The 20,237-nt window shown below is 39.8% G+C and overlaps 1 protein-coding gene across 1 annotated transcript in view; it reads right to left on the minus strand.

Moving 5' to 3' along the window:
- The window catches only part of MATN2 (matrilin 2), an 81,773-nt gene that overhangs the window by 28,187 nt on the left and 33,349 nt on the right, over positions 1 to 20,237 (minus strand). Inside the window, exons 6-8 of the mRNA XM_067467342.1 lie at positions 7,462 to 7,584; positions 5,915 to 6,037; positions 2,780 to 2,902 (exon numbers count right to left, since the gene is read on the minus strand). Of these exons, the coding sequence (XP_067323443.1) occupies positions 2,780 to 2,902; positions 5,915 to 6,037; positions 7,462 to 7,584 (369 nt within the window). The remainder of the gene's footprint in view (positions 1 to 2,779; positions 2,903 to 5,914; positions 6,038 to 7,461; positions 7,585 to 20,237) is intronic.

Below are 20,237 nucleotides of genomic sequence, written 5' to 3' on the forward strand. Positions count from 1 at the left end.
ATTTCGTAAATATCGAACTTTTTAAAAGAAAAATTTCAGAATTCTTTTAAATATCGAAACGCAAAAACCCCCAAAAAACGAATCATTTTAGAAACAAATTTTTCCGTTGTTACCCAGGCCTACAATCCTTTAATAAACTTCCTTTACTGCAGTGTTTCTCAACCTTCCTAATGCCACGATCCCTTAATACACTTCCTCATGTTGTGGTGATCCCAACCATAAAATTATTTTAATTGCTACTTCATAACTGTAACTTTGCTACTGTTATGAACTGTAAAAATCTGATATGCGGATCATTCACTGGATCAAATTTGGCACAAATACTCGATATGCTCAAATTTGAATATTGGTGGGGTTGGTTTTTTCATTTGGGAGTTGTAGTTGCTGGGATTTATAGGTCACCTACAATCAAAGAGCATTCTGAACTCCACCAGTGATGGAACTGAACCAAACTTGGCTCATAGAACTCCCATGACCAACAGAAAATACTGGAAGGGTTTGGTGGGCATTGGCCTTGAGTTTTGGAGTTGTAGTTCACCTACATCCAGAGAGGACTGTGGACTCAAACAATGATGAATCTAGACCAAACTTGGCACAAATGCTCAATATGCTCAAATGGGAACACCTGTGGAGTTTGGGGAAAATAGACCTTGACATTTGGTAGTTGTAGTTGCTGGGATGTATAGTTTACCTACAATCAAAGAGCATTCTGACCCCCCACCAATGATAGAATTGGGCCAAACTTCCCACACAGAACCCCCCACACCTGGCTTGAAGGGAATCACTGGTGTGAGCCTCCATCCAGCCTTGCACACTCTCCCTCACCCACACATCCACACCATGCACGCCTGCTCTCCCCTCCTCTCTTGGAGTCTCAGAAATAGCCCTCCTCTTGGCTGAGAGGCCAGTTGAGAGGCCAGCCAATCACAGTGGAGGAGGGCTTTGGGTGGGAGGATTCACCATCTGTTTCCATAAAAGGAAGAGGACAGGTGGAGAGATCTTCAGCCGTTCTCTGCCAAAAGGGTTCCTAAGACCATCAAAAATATGTGTTTTCTGATTACCTTTGGCAACCCCTTTGAAACCCCCTTGTGCCCCCCCCCCAGGAGACCTGATTTCTCAACCCCCCAGGTTGAGAAATGCTGATTTAAGTATTTTCAGTTCAAGCTCTTTATTGAGGTTAGTACATGATATTCATTATGAAATTGTGACTTCATATTTTACTGCAGTAGGTCTAGAATTTCAGCATATAAAATGAGGGTGTTTAAGCATCACTCTTATAATCATGATCATGGTTATGTTTTCCTGATTCCCATCAGAAGAGACATAACATCAGATATTTATGCAATAGAGATTTGCAGCCCAAGAAAGAATAATTGGAAGGCTCCGATGATACGTGCTTTTATGAATGTACATTTCTTGGTGTGCTGGCTCATGCAGTACAGAGCTTAGCACTTTTTTGGGGGAAAACAACAAGATCCAAAATGTGGGGGTGTGGCGAGAAGGAAAGAGGGGAAAATCCTCTTTCAAACAAGCTGCCTTGTTAACCCCTTGCTAGTTCATAGCTGGCCAGTTGGAAATGCCTGTAAAACTGGCTTGTTAAAATGCATAAAAATAAGACTATTCCCTGCAAATGCAACTTGTATTTCTGAAATGCACAGAAATCTATTGGAGCATGTAAAAATCAGTTTTTTGCTGAAAAATGCAAAGCACAAAGCTGATTGGTTGGGCCATGTTCAAGGGACTAGCTGAGCCTGGAAGTTTTGGCAACAGTTACATTTTTAGGTTTTCTGTGCAGGGAGCTTGCCAAGACAAGTTTAGTATTATTTTCTGCTTCTGGGCTGCTGAAACAAGACTCTTCACATGGACCATTTGAATCTCTCTCGAAGGACATTGTGTGAGTCAATGCAACTGTTCACATGACTGTATATATGTTGCTCTGCATAACCAAGAGTAAACAACTTATTATTTACTGATCATCTGCATGGCATATCTTTTCTCTAGCAAGACAGTGTGTGAATTGGTAAAGGGGTGAACTAGACATGATTTTCATTCCGTCACAAAATCTGCCTGTGATTTTTTTATGATTGTGATAGAGCAGGCATGGGCAAACTTCAGACCTCCAGGTGTTTTGGACTTCAGCTCCCACAATTCCTAACAGCCTCAGGCCCTTTCCCTTTCCCCATAAGCGGCTGAGGGGGGAAGAGGAGAGCATTTAGAAATTTGGAAAAATGTGTGCCAGCTGTATCAAGCACAATGAGTATATAGTGTTTTCTGACATGCAAGAATATGAGTTGTTTTACATCAGAAATTGAGGAGGGGGGACACAAAGGTCCAAAACGAACACACAAACCAGTTAGGACTATTCTAATTGATTTGGTTACAATTATTCCCTCAGAGGTAAGGCATTCCAATATGTTCCAATAACAAGCTGTTCCTCTTTCGAAAACTACATGGCAATGTTCTTACCTGTTACATTAAGCCACTTGTTGGCAGTATCTCAGCCACCTTATTTTTGCTAAAATAGCAAAAGCACCTTTTAAAACAACTCTTAGATTGGGTTGCTGTGAGTTTTCCGGGCTGTATGGCCATGTTCCAGAAGCATTCTCTCCTGATGTTGCTTCTGAACATGGCCATACAGCCCGGAAAACTCACAGCAACCCAGTGATTCCTGCCGTGAAAGCCTTTGATAACACGACTCTTAGAATATTTCTAGCAGAAATTTGTTTCGAAACTCAGTCCACTGTCCAAGTTATCTCTTCCACAATTCAAGTGAACTTACTTCTGCATGTTTTTTGATCACGGTTCAGGGTGTATCCTGTTCGGCATCTGCACATATATGAGCTTTCAGTATTAACACACTCATGTTCACAGCCATGTTTTCCCAAGGCACAGATATTTATTCCTATAACAAGTAAAGAAAAGTTTTCATTCTAGGCAACAATGTGGAGAGCAAAGGATATTTTGAAGCATTGGGTTGCTGTTAGTTTTATGGGCTCTGTGGCCATGTTCCAGAAGCATTCTCTCCTGACATTTCACCCACATTTATGGCAGGCATCCTCAAACGTTGTGAGGTCTGTTGGAAACTAGGTAAGTGAGGTTTATATATATGTGGAAACCTCATCTGTGGAAACCTCACTTGACTAGTTTACAACAGAACTCACAACCTCTGAGGACGCTTGCCATAGATGTGGGTGAAACATCAGGAGAGATTGCTTCTGGAACATGGACAGATAGCCCAGAAAACTCATAGCAATCCACTGATTCTGGCCATAAAATCCTTCAACAACATAATTTAAAGCATTCATTAAAAATCAGCATGTAAACTGGTTAAAGTGTCTATCCCATTAGCTCTTAACCAATTAAAGTCAAATAAACAGTTTGAAGTTTCTGAAGGCAGTTATGCTTGTGCAAGGGGATAGCATTAGGAAAATTTATAACATTAGGAAGAACTTCCTGATGGTAAGTGCTGTTCAGCAGTGGAAGATGCTGCCATGGAGTGTGGTGAAGTCTCCTTTTCTGGACGTTTTTTTAAATAGAGGCTGGATGGCCATTTGTCGGGAGCGTTTTGGTTGTGTTCTCTTGCAAAGCAGTACGTGTAAAAAAGATCTTGGAGTCCTCGTGGACAACAAGTTAAACAGGAGCCAACAATGTGATGTGACAGCAAAAAATGCCAATGGGATTTTGGCCTGCATCAATAGGAGCATAGAGTCTAGGTCCAGGGAAGTCATGCTACCCCTCTATTCTGCTTCAGTCAGACCCACACCTGGAATACTGTGTCCAATTCTGGACACCAGAATGGAAGAGAGATATTGACATGCTGGAATGTGTCCAGAGGAGGGCAACTAAAATGATCAAGGGTCTGGAGAACAAGCCCTATGAGGAGTGGCTTATAGAGCTGGGCATGTTTAGCCTGAAGAAGAGAAGGCTGAGAGGAGACATGATAGCCGTGTATGTGAGAGGAAGTCATAGGGATGAGGCAGCAAGCTTGTTTTCTGCTGCCCTTGAGACTAGGACGCGGAACAATGGCTTCAAATTACAAGAAAGGAGATTCCATCTGAACATTAGGAAGAACTTCCTGACTGTGAGAGCTGTTCAGCAGTGGAACGCTCTGCCCCGGAGTGTGGTGGAGGCTCCTTCTTTGGAGGCTTTTAAACAGAGGCTAGATGGGGTGCTTTGAATGCAATTTTCCTGCTTCTTGGCAGGGGGTTGGACTGGATGGCCCACGAGGTCTCTTCCAACTCTATGACTGGGACTGGATCACCTTTCTGATCTTTTCCAGCTGTATGATCCTGTGACAGAGTTTCCAAAGGCTATCACACTGCAGGCTATCACAACTTGAGGATGGCTTCTAATTTTATAATCTTCAATTTATATTTGTATTACAGGCAGTCCCCAAGTTACAGCATTTGACTTGCAAATGACTCATAGTTAAGAACAGGGGTGAGACAACAGGAAGGGATAGAAATCTGTCACTAGGAAGGGAAATTCACTCCTGGAAGAGATATCATGGGGAAAAGAAGCTTTATCACCAATCTTTGTTTCCAAAAGAAGCCAAATTTTTCAAAGTGCAATGATCACAGTGAGGACAAAAAGTGAGGTGAACATCTTCTGAACAGGGGCACAGACAGCAAAACAAACACCACAGGTGTGTTAACCCTTCCCTATGCTATTCAAATATAAGAAATATTTTTTTTGGCTGGAGTTGCACTTAGAAAATGTACCTGTTCTGACTTTCAAACAAATTCAATTTGCAAAAAAACCTGCAGAATCTCTCCCATTCTTAACTTGGGGACTGCCTGTACTGTCCAAAATGCATGGTTCTTGTTATTTCTGATAATAGACTTAACTGCATGCTTCTCAAAAACACCCTGTACCCATTGTCAGCCATTACAGTCAGGCATAAATAATAATACCATAACCAAGTCTTGTTTTTGTTTTGTGTCAGGTGCAACTTGAGAAACTGCAAGTTGCTTCTTGTGTGAGAGAATTGGCTGTCTGCAAGGATGTTGCCCAGGGAATACCCAGATGTTTGATGTTTGACCATCCTGTAGGAGGCTTCTCTCATGTCCCCGCATGGAAAGCTAGAGCTGAGACGGGAGCTCACTCCCACCTTGGATTCAAACCACCAACCTGTCGGTCAGCCGTCCTGCTGGGACAAGGCTTTCACCCATTGTGCCACCAGGGGCACCCCCAAGTCTTGTTTATCATAGTCCAATGCAACTTTTAAAAATTACACAATGCTTTAGAAATATGGTTAGTCTTACTGCTTCATCCCACTAGAGGATGAATCCACTTTAAATGCAGTTCCTGCCTCCTGCAGAATTCTGGGGTTTGTAGTTTAGTGAAGCTGTTAAAGGCTCCTCCCTAAACTACAAACCCCAGAATTCTGCAGGAGGCAGTAACTGGATTTAAAGTGGATTCATATTCTAGTGTAATCATTTTAGAAGAGCTATAAAACAAAGGAGTCCAACATTTGGGCAAAAATAGTATTTGTATGTCCATGAGATGGTAGATTGATTTGAGGAATTATAGCATGTCCAACACACATTTTGGTGCTTTAAATGTTAGACCTGTTTCTACGTATATTTGACCTGCTGATTGTAAAAATTGCACTAATTTCCCCCTCTCAGCCCCAGTTTTTGAGATACAGAATGTATGCCATACACCACCCTTCAACTGCTAGCCATTTCTAAGAAACTAGAGCTGATGTGGTCAGTGCAATTTTCTGCATCGATGGCCTAAATAACCCCAGAAACAGGCCTAAAAACCATGACACCAATGTTTTTTATGTCGGGCTGAATAATTAGACATAAGAACAAAGTATATTCTCAGGCAACACTTGAAGGGGCAGCTATGACAATAATGTTGAAGAGGAAAAGCAAATGAACTTACTATACTCTTTAGGACAACATACTTTTGCAAGTTTTCTTATCTGGATTAAGAGTAAATCCTTGCTGGCATCGGCAGAAATAGGATTCATTTGCGTTGACACACTCCTGCTGACAGCCATGATTTTGCAAAGCACAGTAGTCTGGTCCTGAAGATTAGGAAAACATGTTTAAGAAAACAGCTGCAGAAAGTACAAAAAGTATACATGCTGTCATAAAAATAAATTCTTCTTTCTCAGCTAGCAGCTTCCTATAACCAGTTTGCCCTAAAAGCAGGACATTATCTTTCCATCAATATAAAAAGAATAAAGTTGTAGGGATCCCTATAAGAACAAGAAAAGACTAGGTTATATCACATGTATGGTATTCATGTGAAAAATATGGGCTACACTTAATCATATAGGTAGACATACAAGTAACCATTAAACATGCATAAATGACTAATTTTATGTCATTTAGCAAAGTATTGTCTCCTCTAATAGAATATAAGCTTCCAATAACACCTCTGTAACACCTTTTCCATTGGAAATGTAAGACCTTTTGCATGGAAAGGGGTAGAAGGTGTTTTGTGAAGCATGCATTTAAATTATGTCACCCTTTCTTTGCATGTGCAGTTAAAATAACAACAACAACAACAACAACAACAATAATCTTGATTTATATCCCGCCTCTATCTCCCCGAAGGGAATTGGGGCAGCTTACCTGGCACTCCAGGGTGCACATATAACATACAACAGGTAAAAACAGTACAAAGGTATAAGACAAGTCACATAAAATTATAACAACAATCCCATCAACACATGTAGCATAAAATTAAAATAATACAATTTTAAAACAACAGTAGATAAAATGAACTGCCGTCAATTCATAAGGTGCCAAATGGCAGCCTACTCAAGGTCAAAGGCTTGCCTGAACATCCATGTTTTCAGGTTGGAATCAAAGGACTGAAGGAGGGGCTAATCTAATCTCTTTTGGTAGGGTATTCCAGAACCAGGGGTCCACCACAGAGAAGGCCCTCTCTCTCATCCCCATCAACTGTACTTGACCAGTGGTGGGACCAAGATAAGGTCTTCCGCTGTTCATCTCTGAGCCCACACCAGTTCATAGAAAGAGATGTGGTCTCAAAGATAGGTTGGACCCGAAGCGTATAGGGCACCCTGAACTGAGCCCAGAAACTTGTTGTAAGCCAGTGGAGCTGCTTGCATAGGGGTGTGATATGTTCTCTGTAGCTAGCTCCAGTTAGTAGTCTGGCAGCCAACCTTTGCACTAGCTGCAGCTTCCGAACCATCTTCAAAGGCAGTCCCACATAGAGTAGTCCATTCCGGATGTAACTAAGGTGTGGAACACCATGGCCAAGTCAGGCTTTTCGAGGTACAGTCGCAGCTAGCACACAAGTTTTAACAGTGCAAAGGCCCTCCCAGCCACTGCTGACACCTGAACCTCAAGTGTCAGCAGTGAGTCCAGGAGGACCCCCCAGACTGTGGACCTGTGTCCTCAGGGGGAATGTAACCCTGTTGAGCACAGGCTGCCATCCTATGTTTGCCCCTCATTGCTTATGAAGTGAACAACTTACTTCTACATGTTTTTTTATCTGGATTGAGAATGAACCCTTTCCGGCACTGACAGTAGTAGGAATCTTCAGTGTTGACACACTCATGTTGACAGCCCTGGTTATTCAAAGCACAGTAGTTCACAACTGGAAAACAAACAAAAACAAATCTGGGATACTTGCCAAGGTATGGAAATTACACACTCAATGTCATTTAGCTAACATGTAGGCGCAGATGCTGCTGAAGGTGGCAGACATTTTGGCTTTCAATTTAATAATTATGAATCAGTCAAATTTGGATAGTTGCATTAGACTCATAGGACTCATTTAAACTGAACTTGTCCACAGCATTGAGTCTATAGCTATATTTGTGCAACTGACACAGACTAAGCCATATACAGATGATGATTTCTGAAATGTTGGGTTCTCCATTGTAGTGTGTATGTTGGAGTCATATGGTGAATCATATGGTTCTTACCAGCTGTGGACTTGCAGGACGTTAGTGAGAAATGAACTTCTGGATTACAGGGGTTGGAAAAAAGGAAGTATAGTTGCCAATCCTTCTAGTAAATGCTGCCTTCATGAATATTTAGATCACATAGAGGACATGAATGTAGTAATTGTCCTGCATTGCATCTGACATACAATATGCCTCTTCTTGGTCATTCTAACATAGTCTTTAGCAACGAGCTCCATTTCTTGAATATCACAACAGGCAAAATGAATCTGGCTCAGATTGCTGGGTGGGAATACTAAAATATCATTTGTCGTGCAGTTTAGAAGGAATGAAAGATGAACAAATGTGCAATGTGAACAGAACAATGGCTTCTTTAATAGCAGGGATTCAATTATTAGAATTAGTCTACTATCACATCATACAAATGGAGTGAGAAATCACACATGTTATTCACTGAAACTTGAAAGGCCATGCCCTCTGTGTGCCCCTATGTCTCTGAGAGAGTGCTGCATCCTCTCTAGGCCTAGGAAAGGTATTTTTCTGAAGAAGTTAATAGACTGAAAGCTATTTCTGGGTTTGAAAAAGAGCCTCTATTTGACCCAGAATGGAAGTGGGGAAATGACAAGAAAGGATGGGAAACAATGTGAGGTGGGAGCCTAACCCAGAAGACAGGGGAAGGCGGTAGGGAATGAAGGAAGGCAATTCCTCTTTTCTCCACTTTGCCCCTGTCTGTCTCATGAGGTCTGAGGTCCTAAGCCACATCTCACTACAGTAATCAGGCAACCCCAAGAAGAAGCGCTGTTGCAAAGCCATTCCTTGGTTGTTGTTGCTAGAATAAAAAAACAAAGAGGTATCTCTGACCTTTAATGGTTCTATAGAGGAGAGAGATTCACTAGTGACCTCATCAGATTGGCTGCCGGAATCGCCATGCATTGTGGTGAATCTGACAGTGCCCTGCACGGAGAAACCATTGCCCCATGCCCACATCATCCAGTTTCCTCCATTGATTCAAATCTAGAGCCCTGCTGGAAGTAGTTCAAGATTGTGGGATGGAAGTTGTCTGGCTCTTTTGTAAAACTAGAAGATCTGGTGCATGCCACCGAAAGTAACCTATCTGATGAGGTTGTAGGTGTTATTCATTATCTGGTTGCATGACAAGCAATGTTTGCTTAAATTTCTAATCAGGGCTTCTTAAGATTTTCCCAATTGCGACCCTTTTCCACTCTACAAATTTGTACATGACCCTGGATATACAGATATATAAAATAAGTATAAAAATCAAACATTTATTTGCAAGGCTGATTTATCTTTTTATGAAGTACAGTTGAAGCATTTCCTGCAGATTTGTGTAAATGTCTAAAACAGCCTTTAGCTGGTTTTCAGAAACCTTTTATTGCTGCCAAATTTTTCACAACCCAGTTTTGAGTTAAGGTGACCCACCATTTAAGAAGCAGTGTGCCACAGAATCAATAAATGAGAGATAGTGCTATCCAGTTTTCAATGTGGCAACTCTACTCTTGGCTAGTGTTAAAACCTGTGCATACAGACTCAAGCCTTGGAATGCAAGAGGATCAAACCAGTCCAACCTCCAGGAAATAAAGCCTGATTGCCCACTGGAGGGAAGGAGATTAGAAGCAAAGATGAAGTATTTTGGTCACATAAAGAGAAGACAGGAAAGCTTGGAAAAGATAATGATGCTGGGGAAAATGGAAGGAAAAAGGAAGAGGGCTGACCAAGAGCAAGATGGATGGATGTTATCCTTGAAGTGACTGGCTTAACCTTGAAGGAACTGGGGGTGGCGGCCGCCAACAGGGAGCTCTGGCGTGGGCTGGTCCATAAGATCACGAAGAGTCGGAAGCGACTGAATGAGTAACTTACAACAACATCAACAACAGACAGACAGACTCAAGACTGAATCCAAACTCTAACTGTTAATCCATTCCAGGCAAGCGCAACTCTTTCCAGAATAAACTGAATCCCTGTTCCCAGTTTGTTTTACATCTGGCAATTGACACCTCTGTTTTGTCTGGCTTAAGGTTTTCACTGTTCCGTCTCATCCGTTACTTTAGACAGAGAATCATTTAGAACTGTAACAGCTTCTTGGATTTACATGAAAAGAAGAAACAAAACTATTAAACATTTGTTTTGTAGAAACAAAATCAGTTATTACAACAATGAGGGGAATATTTATTTATTTATTTATTTTATTATTTTATTTTAAATTTAAAAAATATTTATTTATTTATTTATTCACCATATTTATATACCGCCTTTCTCAGCCCGGAAGCGACTCAGGGCGGTTTACAAACGGCAAAATTCAATGCCCCCAATAACATAAAATATAATTAAAACATTAACATATAATATAAACCATAAAAACAATAGAAACATTAGAATAGAAACCATAAAATAATAGAAATACCTACTTAAATAATTCCTTGCTTGCTTGCTTGCTTGCATTTTGGCAGTTTCATTAATTAAGTTATGTAGACAAATGTGGCTCACAGGTGAAATTTATTTAGAGACATGTTAAACCTGTCTTGCTTTCAGACAGATCTAAGACAATCTTTTAGCAATTTCATATTAAGTAAAGGCAGGATAATTCAGTTAGGCAGAAAAAAATAAAATCATAAAGGATGGGAGATGCCTGGCTCAACAACACAATGTGTGGAAAAGATCTTGAAGTTTTAGTGGACAAGTTGAACATGAATCAACAATGTGATGCACCAACTACAAAAATAAATGGGATTTGGGGATGTATTAAAAGGATCTAGATCAAGGGAAGCAATGGCATCTCTCTATCCCTCTATTAAGGAAGAGGGAGTAGGCTTGTTTTCTGCTGTCCTGGATACTAACTCAGAGCAATGGCTTCAAAGTACAAGAAAGGAGATTCTACCTGAACATTAGGAAGAACTTCCTGACTGTAAGAGCTATTCAGCAGTGGAACTCTCTGCCTCAGAGTGTAGTGGAGGCCCCTTCCTTGGAGCCTTATATACAGAGGCTGTGTAGCCATCTGTCAGGGGTGCTTTGATTGTGTTTTTCCTGCATGGCAGGGGGTTGGACTAGATGGTCCATGTGATCTTTCCCAACTCTATGAATATGGAGACACAACTGAGAATTTTAATTTTAATTTTATTATACCCATTTTTTTCTCTTTCCAAGGAGTACAAGACAATGTATGGGCTCAATTATCTTCTCTTCCTCTCAGTGCTGTTTGTTTCAACTTCCAGCCATCAGCCAAGGAATCACTCAAACCTTCCAGCTCACTTGCAGGATTTCTTGGAAGAAGACTTTTTAATGGAGATTGCCAGATCAGGCTGCTGGTGGTCTCAATTTCCCTCCTGGGAAATTGAAAGGGAAATTGAATCCCTCAGTTTTCTCTCCCTGCAAGGTTGACACCCTTGACAACAATTGGGGTGGAGAGAAAACGAACATGACTAAACCCAGTGGAAAAGGGAAAAAACAGCTTGATTTTGTCCTGGTGTCCCAACATAAGATCACTTAAAGAGAATGAGCAACAACCTCCTGTTGGGAGCTGGCAACTCTACATTTGCTGTACTGGAAATGTTAGCTTTAACTCTGTATTGCCAAAGTAATGATGTAAATACTTTATAGTGTGTCTTAATGGATCATTCTGATTTGTTTACTTATTTTTAGCCAGTTATAGCATATAACTTCCCTGTTAAACTAGCTTCAGTTTGTTCCCAGGCACAATTCAAAGTGTAGTTATGACCCATTAAGCCCTATATGGCTTGATTCCAGACTATCTGAAGGACTGTGTCTCCCAATAACTACCTTCAATTAATATCTACAGAAAAAAACCCTTTCTCCCTGTCATGTCACCATCACTTTCTCCAATATTGATTTTAAACTGCATTACAATTGTAAGATGAAGATTGAGCCAGAGTGCTTGTAAGGCAGATGCTGGAAAAGAGTAGTTTTTGGTGTTAAAAACACAACTAGCAAAGGTTTTGTTGCTGCTGCTGCTGCTACTGTTGTTTTTGTTGGATTACAATTCATATCCATTGTGTAAACCCATAGTTTGGAAGATGTTGGCTTGAATCCAAGCAGTAGTCACAATTAGAGTACACCTACTAAACTAATAAAATTTATCTATGTGCTGATTCCTCATTCAACAGTAAATTCAATTGGTATATTATATTTGGGACTAAGCAATAGCATATAACTCTATGCATGTAAAGCAGAGAATGGAAAGAAATAATCTTCATACATGTGTTTTTTATATATGTTTCCAAATTACTACCTATTGAAAGACATGGTTTATACCACCTGTGAAATGTACTCTATGATCTGCATACTAAAGTTAACTAAACATGTTTCCTGTTGTTATTGAGAAATGGTAAACCTCTCCACCTTAAAAGATTTATAGTTCACCAATACCCACAAATATGCAAGTTCAAAGCTTTAGAAAATCTAGAATGGGCATAGCAGCCGCTGTATCCCATGAACTCTATATTGTGTCTTGTCTAAACTTGCATCAATTTGAAATTTCTGTGCAAGTTGTATCCTTTAAACTGCATACTATATCTATTACTTATATGCTTCTTAAAAATGTATCAAAATATAACCCGGAGACAGCTACCCATCTGTCACCCTGTTTAGATAACCTCCTGGGAATGGAAAAGGTTGTGCAAATCTCTCTAGCTATTTCCCAAGCCAGATAATCATCCGATTGATTGTGTGAATGCAAAAATAAAAGCCAGATAAGCTCAAAATGTTTGTGCATTTCACCTGAGGCTGAGGGCTTGCCACTCCCTCGTGCAAACAGAGGCTTAGAATATGTGCATTCATTAACTATTTTTACTGATAGACAAGTCCTTGGATACTTAAGATCAACACATTTGTCTTTTGAGTCTTGCATCTTTGGGCACTTCCAGACTAGACTTAAACCTGCTTCAGAGAAGGTCAAAGAAATCTGCTCTGAAGTGGGTTTAAGTCCCTATACCTCCCCCCAAAACGTGGGCTTTCCCAGTAGATGTCCCCATGCCATCCCAAAAAGCCTCCCCTCCACCAAAGTCTTAAAATAAAATAAAACCTTACCAGGTCACCCTGAAGCTGCCCTCATGGCACATAAAGGAGGTGGCAATTGGGGAGGGGGGATTTGCAATTAGGCCTGGGTCTAATGATGTATCTAAATAATTTGAGACAAAGCAGGGTTTACCTTGTTTGTCTCGAATTATTCCTCTTTTACCTGAGCCGTTGTTTGGACGCCTCAGGTAGAAGTCCTACAGGGCTCACATTTTGGGCCCTGTCTGGAAAGGTCATTTGTTTCCTGACTTCTATACCTTTATGTTGCATGAAACTAGACATTTGAGTCAATCAAAAGTTCATCAGTATATCTGTACTATTGTTTCTTCACAGACTGCGCCCTCTGAGTGGGCATCTCTTCAGCTAATTGGGCCCTCACCCTGGCCAAGGGAATCCCCAACTGGAGGCAGTGACGTCAACAGAGCTTCCAGCCAAATCCTGGCTGGCCCTTTTCTTAGCCAATTGGGGGAGGGAGCAGGAGGTTTGAATGGCTGTCAGAACTTTATAAGATGTCTTGCATTTCTATGTATGCTTATGCTTGTACATTTTGAAGCAAATTGCTTGTACTCACATCCCTTTTGGCAGAATTGTAATAAACCTCTACAGCTTCTCTTTGTCCTGATGAGTTTGTTTCTCTGTCCTGACCTATATCAGATTTAGCTTATGTTCACCAGGCAGATATCCTCTTAACCCCAGTCCTAGCTGAAATCACGACACTGTTAATGACATATCCTGCAGAAAATTCTATATCTTTGCATGCTTTCTGGACACTTAAAAGTGAGCTATATTTATCTCTGTAAAGTCTGTGCCAGTTTTTATTATTTTGTTAGTTCAGACTAGAGCAGTCCCACTGTATCAGTAGCACTTTTGTAAATAACAATTTCCTAAATTTCCATCGTTTCAACATGTTTTCCCTTTTTAGGGCTAAATACAAAATACTGGTCATTACCTTTAAAGCCATAAGTGACTTGTGTGATGGAATGCATCTCCTCTTGCAAACCAGCTCAGGAACTGCGGTCAGTGGAGGAGGCCCTGCTCTTGGTCCCACCCCCATTTCAAGTACAGCTAGTGGGAACGAGAGAGAAGGCCTTCTCCGTCATTACCCCCACCTCTGGAACTCCCTCCCTAAAGAAATAAAGGTGTCCACCTCCCTCCTCTCCTTCAAAAAACAACTGAAGACCTACTTATGCTCACTAGCATATGGAGAGGAGGAGGATTAGATAATGAGGGATTACTACGGGGCCCTGGTTAAGAACTATTTCGTATTTGGACTCTCCTAGTCCATGCCAGCCCAATGACCATCATTTGACTACAGAACCATCCCACACTGTTTTGTGAACTCTAGTTGGCTGTTGTAAATTAATATGGATATTTGTTTAGATTTTATGTTATATAATTTTGTTTGATTATGTGTAGGTTTAATTTACTGATGTTGGGCTTTAATTTGATGTTAGGTTTTAATGTTATTTTCATTTGCGGGATTTCTCTAGGATTTTATGTCAGTATTTGTTTGTTTTATGAGGGCATTGAATGTTTGCCATTGTTATGTTGGAATCCATCCTGAGTCCCCTTGGGGAGATAGGGCAGAATACAAATAAAGTATTATTATTATTATTATTATTATTATTATTAGTGAGGCAAACAATTGTATTTACATTTTATGTTAAACAAAGGATACATGGAGAATCCTCAAATGACTTCTTAAAAGATTATCTGGATTAGTTAGGAACCACATTTTTCAGTTTTACTCATGAAAACAGCATGTTCGGTTTCATATAAACCTCATGGAATGATGCTTTCCTTTCATTGCCAACTAAGCCATTATGAACAAGTTGCTAGATTCTGTTACATCTCATCTTACACTTCTAAATTATATTACTTTTAATTTTCAGCAGTGTCAGTTTGTTTAGATTAATGCATTCCCCCATAATCCCAGAACTATAACTTTGCCATGACCTTGGGGGAACTGTCCAAAATTCATTTCATCAGACAAGCCGATGATGATATTCTATCTCATAATGGGAGTTCCTGCTTACACTGAACTAAGTAATTGGTTCCAATCCAGGCAATTTAGGCTTTCCATCATGAAGGATGTGTAACCTCTTTCCTGGCAAAAGCCTTCATCTTTCCAGGCTGAAGACTGTCACATGGAACATTTATTGAAAATTAAAAGTAATAATGAGCTTTCCCTTAAAAAACCCAAGCACAAATTTCCAGATGACACGTGAGACCAAAAGGTATTAACACCAATCTGCTCTAACCACAGCATTAAAGTACCAATCAATGGGAAGACATATATCACACTGTTATTCTGAAACCGCAAAAGCAGTCGCTGACTTGTTCTTTCTCTAACAATTAAATAAAACTTTTAAAAAGTTTTGCCTTACGTTACACAGTACAAAATTAGTCAACAGCAAGTTTGTTGGAGACTCCAGCAAGTTTGTTGGAGACTCCAAACTTCAATGTCCAAGTCAACCAATAATAGTAAAACAAAGATATAAATGGAAAGAAAAGTCTATAAATTTCTAAAAGTATTTTGGCAGTACTTGAACAATAATATGTAGCCTCTTAATAGACGCTGTCTCTATTATTTTTCCATGCATATGGATATTTTTATATCCCCATAATGTTGGATAAACATCATAGACAAATTTTGGTGCAGTTGCTATATAGAATATTTTCCCTGATACTTTTAAATGATTTTTTTTAATTTGCTAACCTTCATATAGCTCACTAGTTCCCAACCTGTGGTCCATGGACCACCAGTGGTCCACATGAACTAAAATATGGTCCGTGGCCTCACCATTACAACACTATTGCAACGAGAGTGACTGGCCTTGCAAAACCCTTTTATAGTGCCAGGGCTTATTAAATATTGTTTTCTGTTGATGAGCAGATGGCTACTACTGGATGGCATATGTTCTGTATCAGAAACGAGAGCTGATGTGGTTTATCCAATGCAATTTTATGAATCAGCACCCCAAACTGAATCTAAAGTTGACCAAAAACTTCGTAACCCTTTTGGTACTAATTTTGGAGAGTGATCCCTGGTTAAGGGGTCCCTGGTCAAAAAAAAGGATTGGGAACCACGGATATAGCTACTATAATATGCTGACTGGCCCTGACATGGTAAGTCTGTCATGGCCAAAATATTTCTAAGGTTTAAAGCGCCAAATAGCTTAAAACACTAATATTGTTACACTGGCTAAAATATACACATAAAACATTCTACAATAGTCATAATTTATAATGCTTCCGAAGTGACCCTGCTTTTGCAGCCAAGTGTATTTGTAATGCTGTGAAACCATTTCATTATTGTCCTCATTATTATCTTCCAAACAAAAATTAAATGAGACACCATTAATCTATCTATATTTTAATTAATTTAGTACCACATTGAATCAAGAGATTACGTAGAGATTTCATAGAGATTATGGTTTCTTTGATAGGTAGATGGATATGTTGAAGCATACTTCAAAGTCAATTCTTTGAAATTGTTAATATTTAGCATAGAATGTTTAATTTGGCACATTAACCAGTGCAAAAGAAAGCAAGTACTGTGCAAAAACAGAAGAGAACAATCTTTTCCCTGAACGTGTCCAGCTTTTTATAATTAGTCTTCTATGAACAACTACCTGTAACAACTCCCTGCAAATCCTGGTGCTGTTATTTGAAATAATTTCAGGTTGTTTGAAGTATTTTTTCTATGCAACAGCAATTGATTCCACATTAACAAACATTTTAAGAAAAAATAATAAAAATAGAATACATGTTCTAAATCAGTATTGCTTGCTTCCATGTGTAAATGGAAGCCACTAAGGGCAGGCACATATCTCTGATGACATTTTCAGGTATGAAACATTTTTAGTTGTTGCATGAATATTTAAAAGGAGGTTTATGAATTTCACAGAAATGATTTTCTGAAGAATAGCTATTAATAAGCATTGAAGGAACTCAAACAATGATAGATCTAGACCAAACTTGGCACAAATACTCAATTGCCCAAATGTGAACACTGGTGGAGTTTGGGGGAAGTAGACCTTGACATTTGGGAGTTGTAGTTGCTGGGATTTATAGCTCACCTACAATCAAAGAGCATTCTGAACCCAACCAATGATAGAATTGGGCCAAACGTCTCACACAGAACCTCTATGGCCAACAGAAAATACTGTGTTTTCTGATGGTCTTTGGTGACCCCTCTGACACCCCCTGGCAACCCCCTCAAGGGGTCCCAACCCCCAGGTTGAAAAATGTTGGTCTACACTAACCATACAATGCATTTTCAAACTCCAATTTATATCAGTATTGATGGGGTCTTAATGGTATTATGGAATGGTATCAACCATCCGATTAACAAGATTGGATTCAATGCAAATGAAACAAAAATGTAGTAAAAATATTGTCTTAGAGGAATGTCAGCAAGAACTAAAACATGGTGCATTCTAACAAATGTACATAGTTATAAAAAAACCCCCAAAAAAGACCATCAAAGGCATATCTAAAAAATACATGCACTTGTATAAAAACTTGTTTGTGCATTCAGCAACTGGAAAGTGCATGAAAATATTTCATTACAATTCAGAATGACCTATTCTTCATGCAAAGTGGTAACATAAAACAGCTGTTATTATAACAACAGAGTATTTTATGGGCTTTAGACTTTGAATGTGAAGATAACAGAGGAGAATGTACAGCTGTTTTGCTTATAACTGGAAAAGTCTTGGGGTGTGACTCGGTTTATGAGTCTATTTTTTAAAAAAAATTGAATGCATGATGGAATCAGTATGGTGTTCTATATTTTTGCATGCTTTTTGAAACTAGAACCAGAGAAAGGCAATGTCTAGCATCCAATGAGATTGAGACAACTCAACAACCCATTACATTAGCATTGATATGTTAACTACCACTGTTCATAATACAGGTGAATGATAGAGCATATTCCAGGTCCAATCCTTACAGACATCAACAATCCAAAAATAAAGGGACCTATAATTTTGCTTTTAATATGAATGATTCCATGGGAGCCTTTCTTATTGATTGCACAAGAAATCTGTACAATTCAAAGGTGTTCGTTTGTAGGATACAGCTGAGGGTTTCCTTGCCTCTACCAGACTTCCTCTCTTTGTGGAAACTGCTACTGTGCAGAAATCCCTTTTCCCACCAATTTCCATATAAGAGCTATGTGCATTTACATCACGTTTGAGATTTTTGTGGTCACGTTTTTCATCCAATGGAATCTTCCATTTCCACAAGGAATGTGTGAGCTTATAGTTTATGGAACTCAACCATAGCCACTTTGATCATCTCATGCTGCAAAACGAATACTGAAAATCAGAAATATGGGTTTGGCAGAAACTCAGAAAGTTCATGTTACTTTCTGCATGAGAATGGATGTGACTTTTGAGAAGTCAGCATGACACCACAATGATATGAACATAATATATAATTAAGAGTCAAATTACACATATAGTACACAGCTAAATCTGTCCCAGATTTACTCTAAATTAAGTTTGTGTGGTCCAGTTAAGATCTAGATCGGTCCAAACATACTGGAGATGTAAACCATCATTTGGTTTTGATCGAAAACAGTTCCTTCCACCATGCATAGAAGCTGAAAAAAGGAACAGACTACACTGATACCAATAAATGGAACATATACAATTTGACAGATTTAGCTACATTTATACCAATACACGCACACACATGCAAACACACACACATACTAGCTTGGGTACCTGCATTGCCTGGGTTATTTGAAAAAGTCATTTTTATAATTGTACAAAATGCATAAGGTTGTGGATTATCTACAACTGACATCATGCTAGGTTAACCCTGAGAAACTCCATCAGTACTTAAAGTTTGTTATGTTGGGAAAGTTTACATCGGTGGGGTTCAGTGTGTTCTCTGGTTGCAAGGGAAACTACAGCTCCCACTATGGTGAGTAAGTCCCTTCAAATTCCTTACAGTAGGTTCAGTTGGTCGCGGGGGTTCTGTGTGCCAAGTTTGAACCAGGTGCATAATCGGTAGAGGTCACAGTTTTTTGTGGTTGTGGGTGGACTACAACTCCCAGAAAGGAAGGCCAGTTCCCCTCAAACCCCTCCAGTAAGCAAATTTCAGCATATCAGGCATGTGTGCAAAGTTTGGTCCAAACCCATCGGTGTTTGGGTTCACAGTGCTCTCTCGATGTAGGTTAACTACAGCTCCCCCAAATCAAGGTGAATTTTCCCCAAAGTCCTACAGTATTTTTTGCTGGTCATGGGGGCTCTGTGTGCCAAGTTTGGTCCAAGTCCATCTCATTGATTGCAGGTGAGTTCTCATTGATTGCAGGTGAACTATAAATCCCAGTACCTTCAACTCCAAAATGTCCAGGCCAATTCCCCTCAAAACCCACCAGTATTCAGATTTGGGAATATGGGGTATGCATGCCAAGTTTGGTCCAGATCCATCATTGTTTGGGTTCATAGTGTGCTCTGGATGTAGGTGAAATACAACTCCTATACATCCCTCCAAAGACCTCCAGTATTTTTTGTTGTTCATAGAGGTTGTGTGTGCCAAGTTAGTTTCAGGTCCAATGTTGGTGGAGTTCATAGTGCTCTTAAATTGCAGGTGAACTATACATTACCCACAACACCTATAAATCATGGTGAATTCTCCCCAGTCCCCTCTCTCTAGTATGCTCAGTTGCTGATCAATTCCTGTTTGCTGTGTGCTATAGAAAAGAATAGGAAAGAGTTAAGGGAGAGGCAGTGAGCAGGCTCATGCAAATTCCACACCAATTGAAAGAGTAAGAAACACTGGGATGTCTGTGGTAGAGGAAACACAGAACATCTAGGATGAAATTGTCCCCGTATGAAAACCTTCACTTGGGTGGTGAGCAGTATGGTGTTTGTAGAAGACATTGGCAAGGCAAGAGCCTTGCCAATGTCTTCTACAAACACCATACTGCTCACCACCCAAGTGAAGGTACATGTTCATGGCATTCACTATAACCTGCAAAGTGAAGGTACATGTTCATGGCATTCACTATAACCTGCAATGTCATTGGAAGGAGGGCCATTGGTGGCTCCTGAGTAGTGGGAGCTATAGTTGTTTATGAAGGCGGGAGCTTGTCTGTGTAAGTGGACACCCCAGCCACATACACACTTTCACTTTTATTATGTGTAATAGATAGATAGATATAGATAGAGATAGAGATAGATAGACTTAGCTGCATACTCTACATGTAATTCTCCACACAGAAGTAAAGCATATAAAAACAGGTGTGGCAGATTTAAATAATTCATGCTTACATTAG

Source organism: Anolis sagrei, chromosome 4, assembly GCF_037176765.1.
Source record: "Anolis sagrei isolate rAnoSag1 chromosome 4, rAnoSag1.mat, whole genome shotgun sequence".
In the NCBI taxonomy this organism is placed as follows: Eukaryota; Metazoa; Chordata; class Lepidosauria; order Squamata; family Dactyloidae; genus Anolis; species Anolis sagrei.